This window comes from Leuciscus leuciscus, assembly GCF_965113295.1.
Source record: "Leuciscus leuciscus genome assembly, chromosome: 5".
Taxonomy (NCBI): Eukaryota; Metazoa; Chordata; class Actinopteri; order Cypriniformes; family Leuciscidae; genus Leuciscus; species Leuciscus leuciscus.
Window position 1 is genome coordinate 41756212 of NC_138729.1, and position 15932 is coordinate 41772143.

The 15932-nt window shown below is 38.2% G+C and overlaps 1 protein-coding gene and 1 long non-coding RNA gene across 7 annotated transcripts in view; one reads left to right on the top strand and one right to left on the bottom strand.

The window, feature by feature from the left end:
- acacb (acetyl-CoA carboxylase beta) overlaps positions 1 to 15932 on the bottom strand; it is a 28845-nt gene that overhangs the window by 5613 nt on the left and 7300 nt on the right. For 4 of the 6 annotated variants that reach the window (XM_082170142.1, XM_082170147.1, XM_082170145.1 and 1 more), the window contains 32 exons: positions 14575 to 14745; positions 14169 to 14330; positions 12624 to 12787; positions 12360 to 12510; positions 12116 to 12219; positions 11930 to 12011; positions 11696 to 11841; positions 11453 to 11603; positions 11150 to 11284; positions 10448 to 10594; positions 10177 to 10365; positions 9793 to 9893; positions 9598 to 9686; positions 9290 to 9414; positions 8978 to 9091; positions 8465 to 8578; positions 8285 to 8374; positions 8083 to 8201; positions 7724 to 7765; positions 6853 to 6876; positions 6086 to 6229; positions 5896 to 5995; positions 5630 to 5737; positions 5498 to 5554; positions 5374 to 5415; positions 5076 to 5291; positions 3974 to 4129; positions 3692 to 3895; positions 1706 to 1861; positions 1139 to 1261; positions 285 to 554; positions 39 to 136 (listed from right to left, as the gene is read on the bottom strand). In XM_082170142.1, coding sequence (XP_082026268.1) covers positions 39 to 136; positions 285 to 554; positions 1139 to 1261; positions 1706 to 1861; positions 3692 to 3895; positions 3974 to 4129; positions 5076 to 5291; positions 5374 to 5415; positions 5498 to 5554; positions 5630 to 5737; positions 5896 to 5995; positions 6086 to 6229; positions 6853 to 6876; positions 7724 to 7765; positions 8083 to 8201; positions 8285 to 8374; positions 8465 to 8578; positions 8978 to 9091; positions 9290 to 9414; positions 9598 to 9686; positions 9793 to 9893; positions 10177 to 10365; positions 10448 to 10594; positions 11150 to 11284; positions 11453 to 11603; positions 11696 to 11841; positions 11930 to 12011; positions 12116 to 12219; positions 12360 to 12510; positions 12624 to 12787; positions 14169 to 14330; positions 14575 to 14745 — 4094 coding nt within the window. The remainder of the gene's footprint in view (positions 1 to 38; positions 137 to 284; positions 555 to 1138; positions 1262 to 1705; positions 1862 to 3691; positions 3896 to 3973; positions 4130 to 5075; positions 5292 to 5373; positions 5416 to 5497; positions 5555 to 5629; positions 5738 to 5895; positions 5996 to 6085; positions 6230 to 6852; positions 6877 to 7723; positions 7766 to 8082; positions 8202 to 8284; positions 8375 to 8464; positions 8579 to 8977; positions 9092 to 9289; positions 9415 to 9597; positions 9687 to 9792; positions 9894 to 10176; positions 10366 to 10447; positions 10595 to 11149; positions 11285 to 11452; positions 11604 to 11695; positions 11842 to 11929; positions 12012 to 12115; positions 12220 to 12359; positions 12511 to 12623; positions 12788 to 14168; positions 14331 to 14574; positions 14746 to 15932) is intronic. The other 2 variants (XM_082170143.1, XM_082170144.1) reach the window with 2 other exon arrangements.
- On the top strand, positions 6177 to 7426 carry LOC309499250. Its single transcript, XR_014206171.1, has 2 exons — positions 6177 to 6314; positions 6417 to 7426. It is a non-coding gene; the product is annotated as an uncharacterized lncRNA (long non-coding RNA).

Consider the following 15932-nt stretch of genomic DNA (forward strand, 5'->3'; position numbering starts at 1 on the left):
ATAGGTCTTTCTGTGCATGCTAAAACCAGTAGGCTTACCTGGACTCGCCTCCCTCCTCTACATGGTGACAGTGGACAGAATTAGAGGAACTGATGCGGGTGTAGTCCTGAGGAGTCAGATACAGGTACTTAAAACCCTGCAGAGGCAAAAGAGAAGAATGGTCTTGAACAAAAGCTTGAAAAACAAAGCAGGAATGCATCAAACAAGATTTGTAAAATGAAAGAGTCATTCAGAAGTGCTGTGGTTTGATTTTACATCGTAACTCTTTAGACACATTCGGTCACCTTATAAGGGTCATCAGGGTCGATCCAAGCAACCTGAAACATGTTTCGGATCTCCTCTGCCAGGCCGATACGAGCTCCACTGTTGGCTGAGATGTAGATGCGTGGAATCCCCTCCGCTCTGGCCAGCTCAGATGCCAGTAAAAAGAGCTGATCCTCCTGGGGCCCAAAAGAGCCAATCATATAGGTAATATCATTACAGATCACAATGATATCTCGGCCCTCTGGATATTCTGGAGTCTTCATCTTCATCCGGAAAGCCACCATGCCAACCTAGAAAGGAGGACAAACAAATGACTGATCCATTTACTTAGATGTTGATTTAAATTAATAAATCTACATTTACAATTTTGTCTTCACAAGCCAAATTATGGAAATGGAAGTATGTTCCCTAGGTATTACTGAGGAACAGCATTCCTCAATAGTCCATAGAGAATTATTACTGTGTAAAGGCCCGTTCACACCAAGGACAATAACTATAAAGATAGAGACATAGTTCTAAAATCGTTGTCAATTTTGAGAATGTCACAGAGAAACGCTAAAGTTGGAATCAAGGAACTGAAATTCCATCAGGTGACAGAAGTGGAGAAAAAAAACCTTAGGAGAAACAAGGGTCAGTTGGGGGACGCCGGTTCTCCTCTGGTTAAATGAATGAACACAGTGTGATTTATGATTCCAGGCTACATCAAAAGTCAAACTATCTTCACTTTCTGCTTGAGAATTGTACTACAGTGTACTAATAGAAAATTCCCCCTATGGTGAAAATCAAGCTTTGGTAATCAAAGATGAGCTTTAAGGGATACAATTATTGACTACAGGGGGACTTTAAGGAATATGGTAAGAATTCATTGATGCACCTCATTGTCTCCTGGTAGTCTGTTCATCTGCACAAGTCTCCCCTGAGAATCCAGGACCAGTTCATTACACATCAGCACATCTTTAGGGTAGCTGTCTCCTGGTCCCCAAAGTTTAAACAAAGCCTGACAACAGAAAAAAAAGAATAATGAGCTAACACATCCCATAAACAATCACAGTGAGAACTAGTTCCCAGCAAGCAATTTTGCGTTTAAAAGACGTCTTATAGCCGTCCAAACACAGCCCTGACATCTAGGCTAAAACAAGGCAAAATTTAGGCTGTCAGTGAAAATGTAATAGATGTCTAAACCATAGCCCAAGAATAGACTAGTCATCTAAAATGTCAAAGAAATAAAACCAAACTCCTTGTAATCACTGTTGACTTTGCTTACTAGATGGAATATCATACGTCTTGCAAGTTATTTTGGCAAAAACGACATGTAACCAAATTCAAGGTTATTTTGGCTAGAAATGGGTTACTCATAGCCGGACTACATCAGGTCAGTTAACCTAGACGGTGAAATGACGGCTATTGCTTGCTGGGTTTCATCTTAACTGAATCACCGCACCTGTCTGAACATCTCAGGGAAGTCATAGACGTACGTGGTGCCAAGAGTCTGAGCCTGGAAGCGTTTAGCCTGCAGCAAATCTTTTGTGACATATGGGGTGTTGATTAACATGCCGTACAGCGGACCTTGTTTGTCTCCGTACGACTGGAACATTATCTGCAGAACATGAATACATGTAAGCGCTGTGGCACAGTAAAAAAAAAAAAATATTTTTTTGGTCATGAAATAAGCAAGGCAAGTTTATTCATACAGCACATTTCATTCACTATGGCAATTCAAAGTGCTTTACAGACAGTAATTAAAATAATCACAAAAAAACAAGAAAAATTAAAACAGTTATAATTAATTAAAAGAGTAAAAAGATGATACATAGATAAACTTCTCATCTGGAAAAACACCGGTGTCTCATATTTTTCACAACTCCCAGTTTTACTCTCAGATTTTCCCATGGTGATTACACTGATTCCCATGGTGATTACACTACAAATAATATCAATAGTAATAAGAAGATGGCTTGGGCATCTTGCTTGAATGACATCAACCTCAAAACCCTCTCCTCTATCTGTGACCACCAGGAACCCAGACTCTTCTGTCATTGTACTGCAGTGGTTATTAACCAGGGAGCCTCAATATGACTTAAAATGATTTTAACAAGAAAATACAAAAGTACAAAATATTTTGGATAAGTCATATCCATCAGAATGTTGTGGACAATGGATGGCCTTGGAGTCAATAAGGTTGAGAACCACAGTTGTACTGTTACAACAGCAATAAGCAAAGCAAATACTTACAAAACAAACTAATATAATGAAAAAAAAATCTGTAGTAATGTGTTCTAATCTTCTAGAATTGTTCGACCCCAAAGTTTCACTCAGGTGAAAGAGAAACAGTTTAGGTAATTTCTTGGTTTACAGTCATGCAAGTACAGCTTCTATCTACTTGAATGGGGAAAGACAGAAGTCCCTCACGATTTTGTTCAAATAACATATTTCAAATCAGGAATAAAGTCTGACAACAATGGTATACAATTTTTCTGCTCATATTACACAAATAAAAAACATTTATTTTAGGATGGTCCAGCAAATCCGGCAGTCAGTAGTTAATCAGTTTCAGTTGACGAGAAAATGCAGATGTACTTTAAGAACACAGACAAATAGAGATGAAAGCGCATGCATGGCTTTGGATTAGCCATTGTTTGTGTAAACTGCATTATAACTAAACTCCTGATGACCCTATGTTGTGGTTTATCAGTCATGCACTCTCAAGATAAACAGTTTTGATGTTGGCGAGAAGAAAATGGGCAGCTGAGACAACAATACAGACTACAAAGCATATTGATAAACAGATCGATTAAGCAGCTGCTGTTACGTCTGAGCTGATTTTCATCTAAACTCGACCTGTTGAAGAACATCTCATACTTATGCAGTGACGCTCAAAATACAACTGGGTCAGATATCAATGAAATCAGTGATAGAGAAAATAGTGCTACCATTAATTTTTTGTTTGATAAGACTTCTTTAATGTTTTTGAAAGAAGTCTCTTTATATTCTGCATTCATTTGATCGTACATTTCATTTGTATAGAGTCTGGCCACTCTCCATTGACAAGCGTTAGCTTCCTTGAAGGCGGGTACTCTGTTGAAGTTTAAAACTAATGGAATTGCCCAGAGCCACTCTGGATCTGCCATAACCAATCGCTAACGTTTGGTTGTGACGTAACCCTACAACTCAAACTAGCGCACAACCTCAACATCATCATTCTCAGCCACTCCCTCTGTTCGCTGATTGGACCGTTAAAAATTTGGCCGGAGAAAACCCACGAATATACTGCAAACCCAAACGGAGTACTGAAGGAAAATGAAAATTGAGCGGAAGTACGTAGGAGGGCGGAGCCAGGCTACAAAAATACAGCAAAAACAATAATATTATGAAATACTATCCTAACAATGCCACTTTAAATAGGAACAAGAGTGAATGTAAGTTGCACCTGTCCAGTGGAGAGGTCAGTGACCTCCTTGTATAGGCTGATGTCCAGATAGTAGCCGGACTCATTGGTGAGGAAGAGGCGGGTGGGAATGACATCTCCGGTGGTGGTGAGGCGGATGTTGATCTTCAGCTCAGCCTGGAGAACACGCAACTTCCACAGACGACTACCGTACCGCATCACCATGGAACGGACAGACTCCTCTATCTGTAGGAAAAGACGACAGAATGTAGCTAAGCAATACAGCTCAGGAGCAATGGCAGTGGCTATGTTTTTGAATCTAACCTTTGAAGGGTCCATATTAACAGTGGGTACAAAATTGAGGAAGATGTGATTACAGTCAGTACGAGCGGGTGTGTTACTGAAGGCCACCTCCAGCTCATCCATCGCCTCCAGCAACAGCCGCTCTCCCTCATTCTGCAGGTACTCAAATGAGGCCTCCTACAGAAAGAGGAAAAAAATGATCAAAAAAGCTTTAATAAAACTTAGGCCATATATAAAATTACCCTCAAAATACCAATCAACAACTTATTTTGTTATTATATGAAATAAGACCTTGGGATTTCTAAAATTACGTTCTATGCAGTAGTACTAACATTTTAACTTATATTGTCACTTTCTATTGCGAGTTTTGAATTTGGAAACCATTTTAGACAAAGTTCATCAATACACTACTGTTCAAAGGTTTGAGGACAGTATGATTTTTATTAAAGAAATTAATACTTTTACCCATTAAATTGATCAAAAGTGACAATACAGCCAATTACATTGTAACAAACTTTTGATTTTTTTTCCAGAAAAGAATCCAGAAAAATAAAATGCATCATATTTAAAAATAATAATAACAAATAATAATAATAATAATTACATAAATATATATACTTATTTATTAATATAAATATATATATTTAGTCTGTGTAATAATTCTGTATAATGTGGATCAGTTCAGACATTATTTTATGATTGACACCAAAGGTTAATCAAGCATGCATTTATGATGACGTTAAGTTAGACTCACAGATAAGCTACCAATACAATTTATTTCCCCAGACTGGAGCAGTGTTTCTGTAGCTTGCAGTGTAACTGGTAAAACATGGTGCTAGCAACTACAAGGTTGTGGGATTTACACTTAGGGAACAGACTGATAAACATACTCATAACATGTATAAATTGAATGCACTGTAAGTCGCTTTAGATAAAGTGTCTGCCAGATAATCATAATAAATATTTAGACCACATTTACATTCTGTGGTTTAAATGCAGTCATTGAAAGTAAATACAATCAAACCTTGCATTTCTCTGAGCAAGACTCCACTAAATGCCTGCAAAAGTCCTCAAAGGTTTTAGGACACAAGATTGCATACTGTCTATTAGGAATATTGGTTACCTTTGTAATGAGGTCAGAATGGCGAATGATGGCTCTGATAAAGAAGCGATAATCTGTGACTTCTGCCCCCTCTTCCACGCGAGCGGCACCCAAGTACAGTTGCATCCTGTGATGGGCACAGGGAACGGCCGTCAGATCAAAGTTACGCATACGATTCAGCTCAAGCTGGAAGGCCAGAGCAGGCTCCAGGTTACGGTAGATTCTGTCTTCATGGAACTAGAGAGAAAGGGGAAAATCTTCAGCTGTTACTCTATAATGTACATTTTTAAATGATCAAATCAACAGATGCATCACTTACTTCATCTCTGGCCCTGAACGTGAAGTACTTTGGGAACTCCCGCTGAGGGGGAAAAAAGGCATACAATTTCAGTCTCTTTTGATTGACTACATTTAGGCAATGGCAATTGTATTTGAGCATTCACCTTTTGTGCAACTAAAAATGTCATTCTTCTGATTCCATATTGATAGAGCAGAGCTTTCTGAAATGAACACAAGGAGTCAAGCCACTGACCAGCACACACAGCTAAAAGGTCAACAATCTTTAAAATACTTACTTTAGAGTGAGCAAAGCCAGTGAAAGCTGTGACTAAAGCATCATCATCTTCAGTGTCTGCTTGTTTGATAGACACATTTATGATGTGTATGGGGTTTTCCTTCATGTTCTGAGACAGTATATATACACACACATAAATAATTAACCAAAAATTCTTTCCCAAAAGAATGAAAGTCATAGAGGTTTGGAACGACATGAGGGTGAGTAAATGATGACAGTTTTTTTTGGGGGGGTGAATTATTCTTGTTTGTTTCTCCTAACTCTCACCTTGCAACTCTCCCCATCACAGAAGGTGGAACAGCCATCAGAGAACAGAGAACTCTCACACAGCGGGTCCGCAAAGCGAAAGATCACTTCATCAAAACACCTACACCACAATCACAGATCAGACGGAATCTCCCATTTTGTAAACCATTTAATCCAACTCTCTTTTTACAAGCACAAAATTTAAAGGCACCTTTTGAAGTGGTCAAAACTATGGAAGGCAACCATGGCTCCCATCCTCTGACATGGAGGCGACAGCGCCCCATCCAGGAAGAGCTCACTGCCTTGACGACGCATTGCTTGAAACTCTCCCGAGTCATTTACAGGAACAGACAATCTGAGAGGGGGAGGAGATGGTGTGTGTGTGTGTGTGTGTGTGTGTGTGTGTGTGTGTGTGTGTGTGTGTGTGTGTGTGTGTGTGTGTGTGTGTGTGTGTGTGTGTGTGTGTGTGTGTGTGTGTGTGTGTGTGTGTGTGTGTGTGTGTGTGTGTGTGTGTGTGTGTGTGTGAGTGAGAGTGAGAGTAGAGTTAAGGGTGCCAATTATGGACACAAGCATAAACTAAAGGCACTGCTTGTGTTGAAAGGAAAAAGCACAAGTTTCAATGCAAAATACTCAGTAATCTTCCTCTTTATTCTCAGCTTGAGTAAAATTAGATTATGTGGCTCATCTAAATTAAACTGGCAAGGGTTCAGGAATGAATTGGTAAACACAGTCCACATTTCTTCAGACTGTGTTGATTGGAAGCACATTTAAGGCCGATTTAGGCTTGTAGAATTACCCAACAAATTATGTGAGCCACTAAATCCAGATAAAACAATTAAAAAGAACTGTCCCTTTGAGGCCAAATTTCTTCAAGTCATTAAATACCGTGGATGCATCCAGCATGCATTGCTGCAGACATACTATGCGGTAATGCACACACAAGGCTAACTGGTTACTGGTTAGGAGCTGTTACTCTACCTGTTCAAAGTAGGACTGCTCCCTCTGAAATGAGAGCAGGTGTGTGTTAGCATGGGATCATCATCTTCTAAAAAACAATCTTAGTAGAAATATTTTTCTAGAAAATCAAAATGGATCTATTAATCGTTATTGATCATTAGGGTGAAAAAAATCTCTATGAAAACCGATTAGCAACCAAAGTAACAGTAAGGGAATCACTTTGCATTCGACGACAAAACACTTAAAGCTACAATCCTTAATAAACTATTTGTATGCAGAAAACCCAGTTAATGTGATTCAGTGTGATTGACCAATCTGCTTTGACTTACATAATTATATCTCAGATTTTTTTGGAACCTGTAAATATTTTTCCAAATATTTAGCGAATATTTTATATTTTGAAGCCTTAATATTAAAAAATGACATGAGAAGGTCTTAACAACCCATTTTACTTCCAAATTGTTACATTTAGGCCTATGATTGTTATACTTTGATTAATATAATACACTGCTTGTCTTTTGACCATTCATTCACAATTAGACCAAGAATGTGTATTAATAAAGTAAACGGGGTCAATTTTGACTTCATGTCTACACATTTTTTTCAAACACAGTTAATAATTCAGTGTCTATTTTAAACAAAGCCTTCATTAATGTGTAAAAATAATTGCAATATAACTTTTTTCTTTCAAAGCAAGTTGATCAATCTTAAACCACCCCAGTGTGAAAATGGTGCTCAATACCATCTCCCAGTATAGCTTAGTAAAAAGAACCCAAACCAGGCTTTAGCCCAAAGGGGGAAAGTTATGATTGTAAGACGGGATCTGTTTTTGTGCACTCTGTTAAATATTACTTGATTAGGGAGATGCTAACAAATATATATAGCGTATTACGTGGGTTTGGGCATGGACAGGCTCACTGGGGAGAAAGGTTCTCTTTCAGAGGGAAGAAAACAATGTCAAAATATAAAATAAAAGTTACAGGGAATCTTAAAGAATTATCCAGGCTAGGAAATAAAGGTGGATTGTACATCCAGGTTCAATTATCTTGTTTTCTATTGCATAAACAATGTAGCCTGTTAAGCACCACAGCAATGAACTACCATTCATGAAGGTTATACCAAAAGCTTCTATATTTGAAAAAAGTTGGCCACAAGACTCCCATTGATTTGGAGGTCATGGGAAAAACATAATTGTAAGCCCTATTCAGTATATATATATATAGATAGATCTACATGTGATTGCTGCTATACCTGTTTGGGTGGGATGATGGTAACATGAACTGGAAGTCTACTGCACATGTCCCATCCAGCAGCTGATGATGCTGAAGGCTGTTTAGCTCATAAGCAATATATCCCCTCCGTACGTATACCTGAGAAATTTCAGAAAAGTTTATAGAAAGTCCTGACCACATACCACTAAACATTTGGGGAGAAAAAGACGAGCTTTACTGACCTCTAAGGCAGCCATGCAAACCACACGGTTGATGTGGTAGAAGAAACTGGGCAAGACGTCGAAGATGGAGGTCTCAGACAGGATGAGTTTCTGCAGATGCAGGATTTTTGACTTGTTATGCCTTTGTTAGATTTGTTAGAATATCAAAAAGATAAATGATTAATCTTTTTGCTGCTTTACCTTGAGGTTCTCAGGACAGAACTGATGCCCATACATATCAATAGCAGATAAAAAGATGGATTCCACCTGGTTATGTCTGAGTTCATATGAGGGCAAATGAGAGGCGATCAACACCTGAAGAAAGATGTAGAGTTGTTATGGCTAGGGTATTGCTTACTGTATACTGTCCCGTATATACAGTATGCTGTCGAAAACAGTTGTGCAGTTTGATATTTTTGTGGAAATTCGATTTTTTAAGGATTCTTTGTAACAAATACTTTTACTGTCACTTTTGATCAATCTAATGCAATCGAATGACCCCACTTTTAAGGTTGCTGTATAAAACTATTAATTTCCTTTCCCAAACTTTACTCACCCTGAACATTTTAAACAGTAGTGTACATACAGCTTAAAAAGTCGAAAATAGTATTATTAGTATGGTAGTATGCTATTTTGAACAGAGCCAGCATTAACACATATGTGCAGGAATTCAACAGAGGTCAAAGATCACGACCACTGAGGTTCAGTGCATACCTGTCTGGCCCGAAGTGCCACTTTAGAGTTTTCCATTTTACTGAGTTGTGTAAGCTCATCAAGAATGACCATAAGCTCATCAGCAAGCATTGGGTCCCGGCCACACAGCTGGTCCTGAAATAAAAGTTGCTTTTTTAAATTAAATAAGAACACAATGTGTCCATTAAACCTAAATACTGAATTGAGTTATGTTAATCCTCAGATGAGGCACTTATACATCCTGTTCTTATTTTCAGAATGATTGGGGGGAATCAGCTGACGCATCTTAATGAAATAAATAAGCACTGTTAAGTAGTTCAGAAAGGATCTTACTATGAGCATGGTGACTAGGATGTTCTTCTTGGAGACCTGAGCATGGGAGAAGATGCACCCCAATACTGGAGTCATGTCAGGCTTATACTGCTCTCTGAGATTGATGACACATTTATCATAGTGAGCTGCCGGGGAGAGTGAGAGAATTACAAATTTCTTATTAAAATTCCCCGTATTGTTGGTGCACTTTATCTATCTTTTGTCATTATTTTTTCATTATTAGATTTTTAAAAAAGGTAAAACTTGTGAAATGATTTTCTGTTTGATCTGATGTGACAGTATTGTCAAGGTTAAAGTTGGACATTCACCTTGCTGAAATTGCATCTCCACCTGAAGGTAACGTTTCAACAGATCCAGCACAACCGATTTCATATAGCCTCTAACTCCACTACGGTATCTAAAAATGATTTTAAAAAAACAGGTGCATATTGACATTTTCTGGTTAACAGAGCAGTCTTTGGTTATCTTAAGGATCTATTAGCGAGTCATCGGGCATTTCTCACCTTTGCACCAGTTGCACAATGCTTTGAGTGTTCATGAAGAAAACCTCTCTGTCTGCTTTCCTCTGAAGCGTAGCAGCATGACTGTCAAGTATATTTGCTATCTGAAAAAGTGTTGATTGAAAACTGAATAAAACCTGAAAGTTGCCCCCAGAACTTTCATTTATTACAATATCTTTACCAAGGAAATATATCAAGTAATATAATTAGTACATTTTATCACTAAATGATAATCCCAAATATAGTGACCGTGGTTCCACAGAATATATTTGTTAAGGTTTCAACCATAGATATAGACTGTTACACTCGACTATATGTAATACTGTCCAGAGATATGAGTGCAATCTATATGTTTCAGATAAGCATTTTTATTTCTTCATCACTCACCCTTTGGCTGGGGAACTGACAGAGCACAGAGGTAATGTTACTGGCGTACTGTGCCATGACCTTTCGAATAGCTTTTTCCACAGTAACTGGTATACGCCCTGCCACGCTGGTCATAATCTCCTGCAGTTCAAGAAGAGGCAGAGACGGATCCCGAAGTGTCTTCATCAGCGTGTTGACCCACTTCTTCAGCTGTAAAGACACATGGATATAGTTAACAGACTAGTCTGCACACTGTTTTCATGCTGCTTTGAATCTGAATCGGTGTTCTCACTTTCTGACTAAAGTATGGCTCCGGCAGACAGTATCCATCCATAATCTTCACCAGGTTCTCCAGAACATTGTGGAAGACCTGATGAAGCCTCTCCCCTATAATTGGTAAAGGCTCCTGGGATGGTAATGCCTCGGTGTTCGGCTTAACCTGAGGGAGGAGACCAGGAATTAATACTTCTCATTGCAGATGGCAGTGTGTCTAAAAATGACACCAGTAAAGAAGCAAAAACAGCGACGACAAAAAGTATTTGGACACTAAAACATGAATGAATGAACTATATTCGAAAATGCATGAATGTCACTGCATTAGATATCAAACCAATGGTATCTGCAAACAATTAATGCTACATCTTTTCACAGTACTGACTTTTCTTTTTTACTTCACCTGATTTCAGATGTAGTGTAGTTCATCACATTAGGTATGAATATGATCCACTAACAGTTGTTGTAACGTGTTTTGCTTGAAAAGTGTGTTTGAGCTATTATTTTCTTTACAAAAATTGCCACTTGGTTTAATATTTTCTTTGATAAACCAATCATATTCGTACATTTTTAAGCGGTTGTAAAACTCCCCAATACATCTTTGGGACAACCAACCAAATGGGACAACTATCACGTTTTCAACATTTGCCCAAGACTAACAAAACAGTAAGTGGATTTCATCATGTGCTTCATCTTGTGAGAAGCATTAAAGATAAATCACCGGATGAATACAGCTGGGGTCATCCAGGTCCATTCGTGCCACTACACAGCCGGGCTCTAATACGGTTCCTGGTCTTTTTGAAAAGTTAATGGAACCGGAATGCTGGACATGCAGGGTCATCACCATCTTCATAACCTGTAAAGAAAAAATAAAAGGAGACAAAAGCAAACAATCACTATAATAAGTCAGTTAAAACTGTCCTCTGCATCCATCTCTGTCAGTCCCATATAATGTCATATACAGAATATGATAAAGTGCATTCTGCAGAAACTGCTACCTAGAAATACTTTGCCTCATCTTTACCTCAATTTCAGCATAAGGCTGGGAGGCCAAAACATGAGAACCATCATCGACCACATACTGCAACAGCTTTCCAGCAGAGGGCGACCTGAGTACCGTAGGGTCTCGCTCCTTCTCAAACACACACGTTTTGTTACCCACTGTGATGCGATAGCTATACATCATATGACAAAGACCAAATAAACGTCAGTGGTTACATAAGTAAGGACACTGTATTTTACAGCACAAAACCACTGCTTTACTAACCTGTCAATCTCCTCCTTCATGTAGGTTGTGTAGCTGCTGCCACCATAGGAAAGTAGTAGACCACCATCACTGAGTCTATGGACATCAACTTCAATATCCGAATCATTCATTATGATAACATACGTGGTGGGTGACTGGCGTGCCACCTGTACCCCAGACACAAGCACACACATTCACACCTGTTAATCATAAAACACACTGAAATACCTTTGATCATCTTTTGATTTATTTTACCTTCAGGCAGTATTTGACTCCATCATAAATCAGATCAGCATTGATTGTGTTGACCAAACTAGCAGCAGGCAACACCTGGCCCCTAAAACATCCAGAAAAGCATTACAACACTAAATTAAAACAGAATAGTGGTATCTTTAAGTTTTCAATGCCTTAGATGCTGGAGTGGCATAGTAGTGGAGATACCTCTCCAGTGAATGCAGGAAGTCAGACATGCTCTTTCTGAAACTTGCATCAGCAACATGTAGAGCACCGCATACCACACCTAAAATGGTGTCTGGCCTCTCCGCCTAAGAGAAACACACAATAAATTAACATAAAACAAATGTCACTTTACCTTAAATGGCTTCAAAGTTCATTTTACATGGGCGGAAAGTAGAACTGAGTTCCTAGAGACACTTTGACTTGATTTGGGACATTTGGGTCCTACCTGTACTTTTTCTGCAATTAGGTTGTCCAGCCAGCCAGTATCAATGTCATTGTTCCTGAAACTCTCTGTCTCCAGTAGTTTAATGAGGTACTCCACTGTGGTCCTGAAATCTCCTCTGATTGAGAGTTCCTTCATGGCTACCACCATGTTCCTGCAGGCCACAGAAACAAAAACTTAATTGATTCACAATAAAAAGAGAGCTCTGTCTAATTTTCTTCTTTAAAGAGCAAAAAAAGAAAAGACTGCTGATCTAAATGGACTCACGAGATGGCCTCTTCTCGGTTCTCGCCCCAGGAGAAACAATGTCCAAACTGAGAGTCTGCAAACTCATGTAAACCTCCGGTTGCTCCTACACTGAAGTAGCCCCACACGTTCTTACTGCTGCGGAAGTTCAGCTCCTGAACAGTGCCTGAACTTGGTTTAAAACCCTTATGAAGACAAAAAAATATATCAAGAAATAAACTGCTAAAGTAGCCTTCAAAGACTACTGCTTCCAAACTCTAAAAGGTTTTAAAAACATCTAAGAAGATAGTTAACTCTTTCCCCGCCAGCATATTTTTAAAAAGTTGCCAGCCACCGCCAGCGTTTTTGATCATTTTCACAAAAAATGTCATGGCCCCCAGAGTATTTTGTTGTATGAATTCCTGAACATGCAATATGTCAAAAGAAAGAACAGACCCTCTGTTTTATTCTAGCTTCATGCATTCTTTTTAATCAACACTTGAATGTGGGCAAGCTTCATAAAAAAGCAATATTTTGAGCAAAAAGCTGATAAAATCACGTTTTTGTCAAATCTACATCTGGATCATATTCAGAAAGATGATCAAAACATAGATAGAGTAGATAGAGTCCATCAACACCCCTAATGCTTCACAGACCTATAGCTCATCCTGGGTTCGACATTTCATTCAGTAACATTAGGCAGTTTGGATTTATATGCCATTTAATGTTGATGATCGCTTTATTTTACATATGCATATGATTATGATATCGCTTGTTTCTGCATCGTCTTTACATGCGTTTTAATCAGAAGATTCAGTACGCTTTCAGAAGATGTGTTACAGTGCCGCCTAGCGTATAACAGTGAAAACACAGTAAAAACAAGCTGGAAAATTCCAAGTACACCTACTGTAGCTGCAGCCTGGCGGGGAAAGAGTTAAGCAGGGGTAACTAACTATAACTAAATTGACACTAATAAATTAATTCAGACAAGAAGTCTAGTTAATTTTGCATTATTAGACCATTTTAGAAAAGATACTCATGAATATGCATATTTACAATACTGTTCAAAAGTTTGGGGTCAGTAAGATTTAAAACTTTTGTCTCTTAAGCTCACCGCTGCTCTTAAGCTCAGCATTTATATGATCAAAAACACAGTAACAACAGTAATACTGTAAAATATTATTAAAATTTTACATTTTTGACAAAGCTGAATTTTCAGCAGCCATTAGTCCAGTCTTCAGTGTCACATGATCCTTAATTCTTATATGCCAATTTGTTGCACTTATTATTATCACTGTTGAAAACAGCAGTGCTGCTTAACATTTTTGTGGAAATAGTGATACTTTTTTTCAGGATTCTTTATTAATAGAAAGAACAGCATTCATATACATCATAAATATCTTTTTGTACCGTTACTTATGATCAAATGTATCCTTGCTGAATAAAAGTATTAATTTAATTTTCTTTTTAAATCTTCACTCTAAACTTTTAAACAACAGTGTACAGAATATGCAGCAAATTCAAGCCATTGTGTATAGACTGTTGTTGAATCAAGCTTTTTAACATAAACATGAACCAATTGCTCACTTCGTCTGGATTCTCACTGGTGATGCGTGCAGCTATGACATGTCCCCGTGGACAGGGGATGCATTCTGGAGATTCAAAGTTAATAGGTGTGTCTCCCCACGGACCTTCACCAAACAGCACACGGATATCCTTAATTCTGTAAAGAGGGATCCCCATCGCTATCTACAAAGAGATGGTATCAAAAGTTTATGATCAGCATTTGAGAATTATTGATATTTTAACAAAAACAAAATCTGAAAAATATTAAAGGAATATGATTAGTTCCTGCTACTTTGCAGCGAGAACCTCTACGAGATCCTCAACGAGAATCTCATCATTAAACAACAGTACCTTTGGAGGGGTCACTATATCATGAACACAGTGCTTCTGAGTTCTGTTACCTCCCGACAGCTGTACTTTGCTTTACCTGTAGCTGTGCAGCAGGAAGGTTGACGTCAGCAATCATCTCAGTGCAGGGGTGTTCCACCTGTAGCCGTGGATTCAGCTCCAGGAAGTGGAAACTTCCATCCTCGGAAAACAGATACTCTACCGTACCAGCACTCACATAGCCCACCATTTTAGCCAGACGCACTGCATACTGACATAAAGAGCAGAACATTTACTGTGCATGTCAATATGAACACCATTATGGTACAGGTCCCAAACCCAAAAGATGAGAATTAATTAATCATATGTACAAAAATATAATGACCTGTCCTTAATATTGGAGTGCACAATAATGTAAAAATACTAGTGCATTTTAGGACAAACAGTTCTGATGTTTGTATATTGTGTGTTTATTGTTCTCTGTATTTCCCACTGGCATTTTCTTTATCAGACACAGTAATGTCAGCATGCAGGACATTTCACTACCAGTTTTGTTTGGCATGTGTTGAATAAACCTTTGTAATAAACTTAAAAACCTTATTTTAATATGGATAAATAATAAATTTTAGTCATATAGCAAACACTTTCAGTACACTTATTAAAGAATCAGGGGCCAGCTGTGGCGTAAAGGGGCACAAAGTTACAACTAGTGTGCTAGTAAATATTTTTGCGTTGCATTAAACTTAGTTCAAATGTAACTACGTATAAATAAATGTAAAATTATGTGACTGCACAATAGAACTTAAAGGAGTCATCGGATGCCCATTTTCTACAAGTTGGTATGATTCTTTAGGGTCTTTATGTAAAGTTTGTAACATACTTTGGTTAAAATTCCTCAATGGTTGTGTAAAACAACATCCTTTTACCTCCTCAAAAACAGCTCTGTCCATAGTGACCCGTTTCGGTGCATGTCTCTTTAAATGATAATGAGCAACTGCTCACCCCACCCCTCTTTTCCACACCATATAAAAGTGAATTTTGCATCCGATGACCCCTTTAAGACCTACTAGCTATATTGTGCTTTAAGAACAAATGGTCCAACCAAATTAAGAACAGAGTAAGTTACAAACTAGCTTCTAGTGTGGATTTTACAAACCATTTTAGTTAACCCAAAAATCACCCATTTACTCAAACTTAAGTTGTTCCAAACCTGTATGAGTTTCTTTCTTCTGCTTAACACAAAAGAAGATATTTTGAAGAATGTTGGTAACCAGACAGTTGACGGTAGCCATTGATTTCCATAGCATTTTTTTTTCCTATTATGGAAGTCAATGGCTACCGTTAACTCGCTTGAGTTTTGGAACAACTTAAGGGGTGATTAAATGATGACAGAATCTTCGATTTTGGGTGATATACCTTTAAGTCTTTTAGCCACACAATCCCCAAATACAACATGTC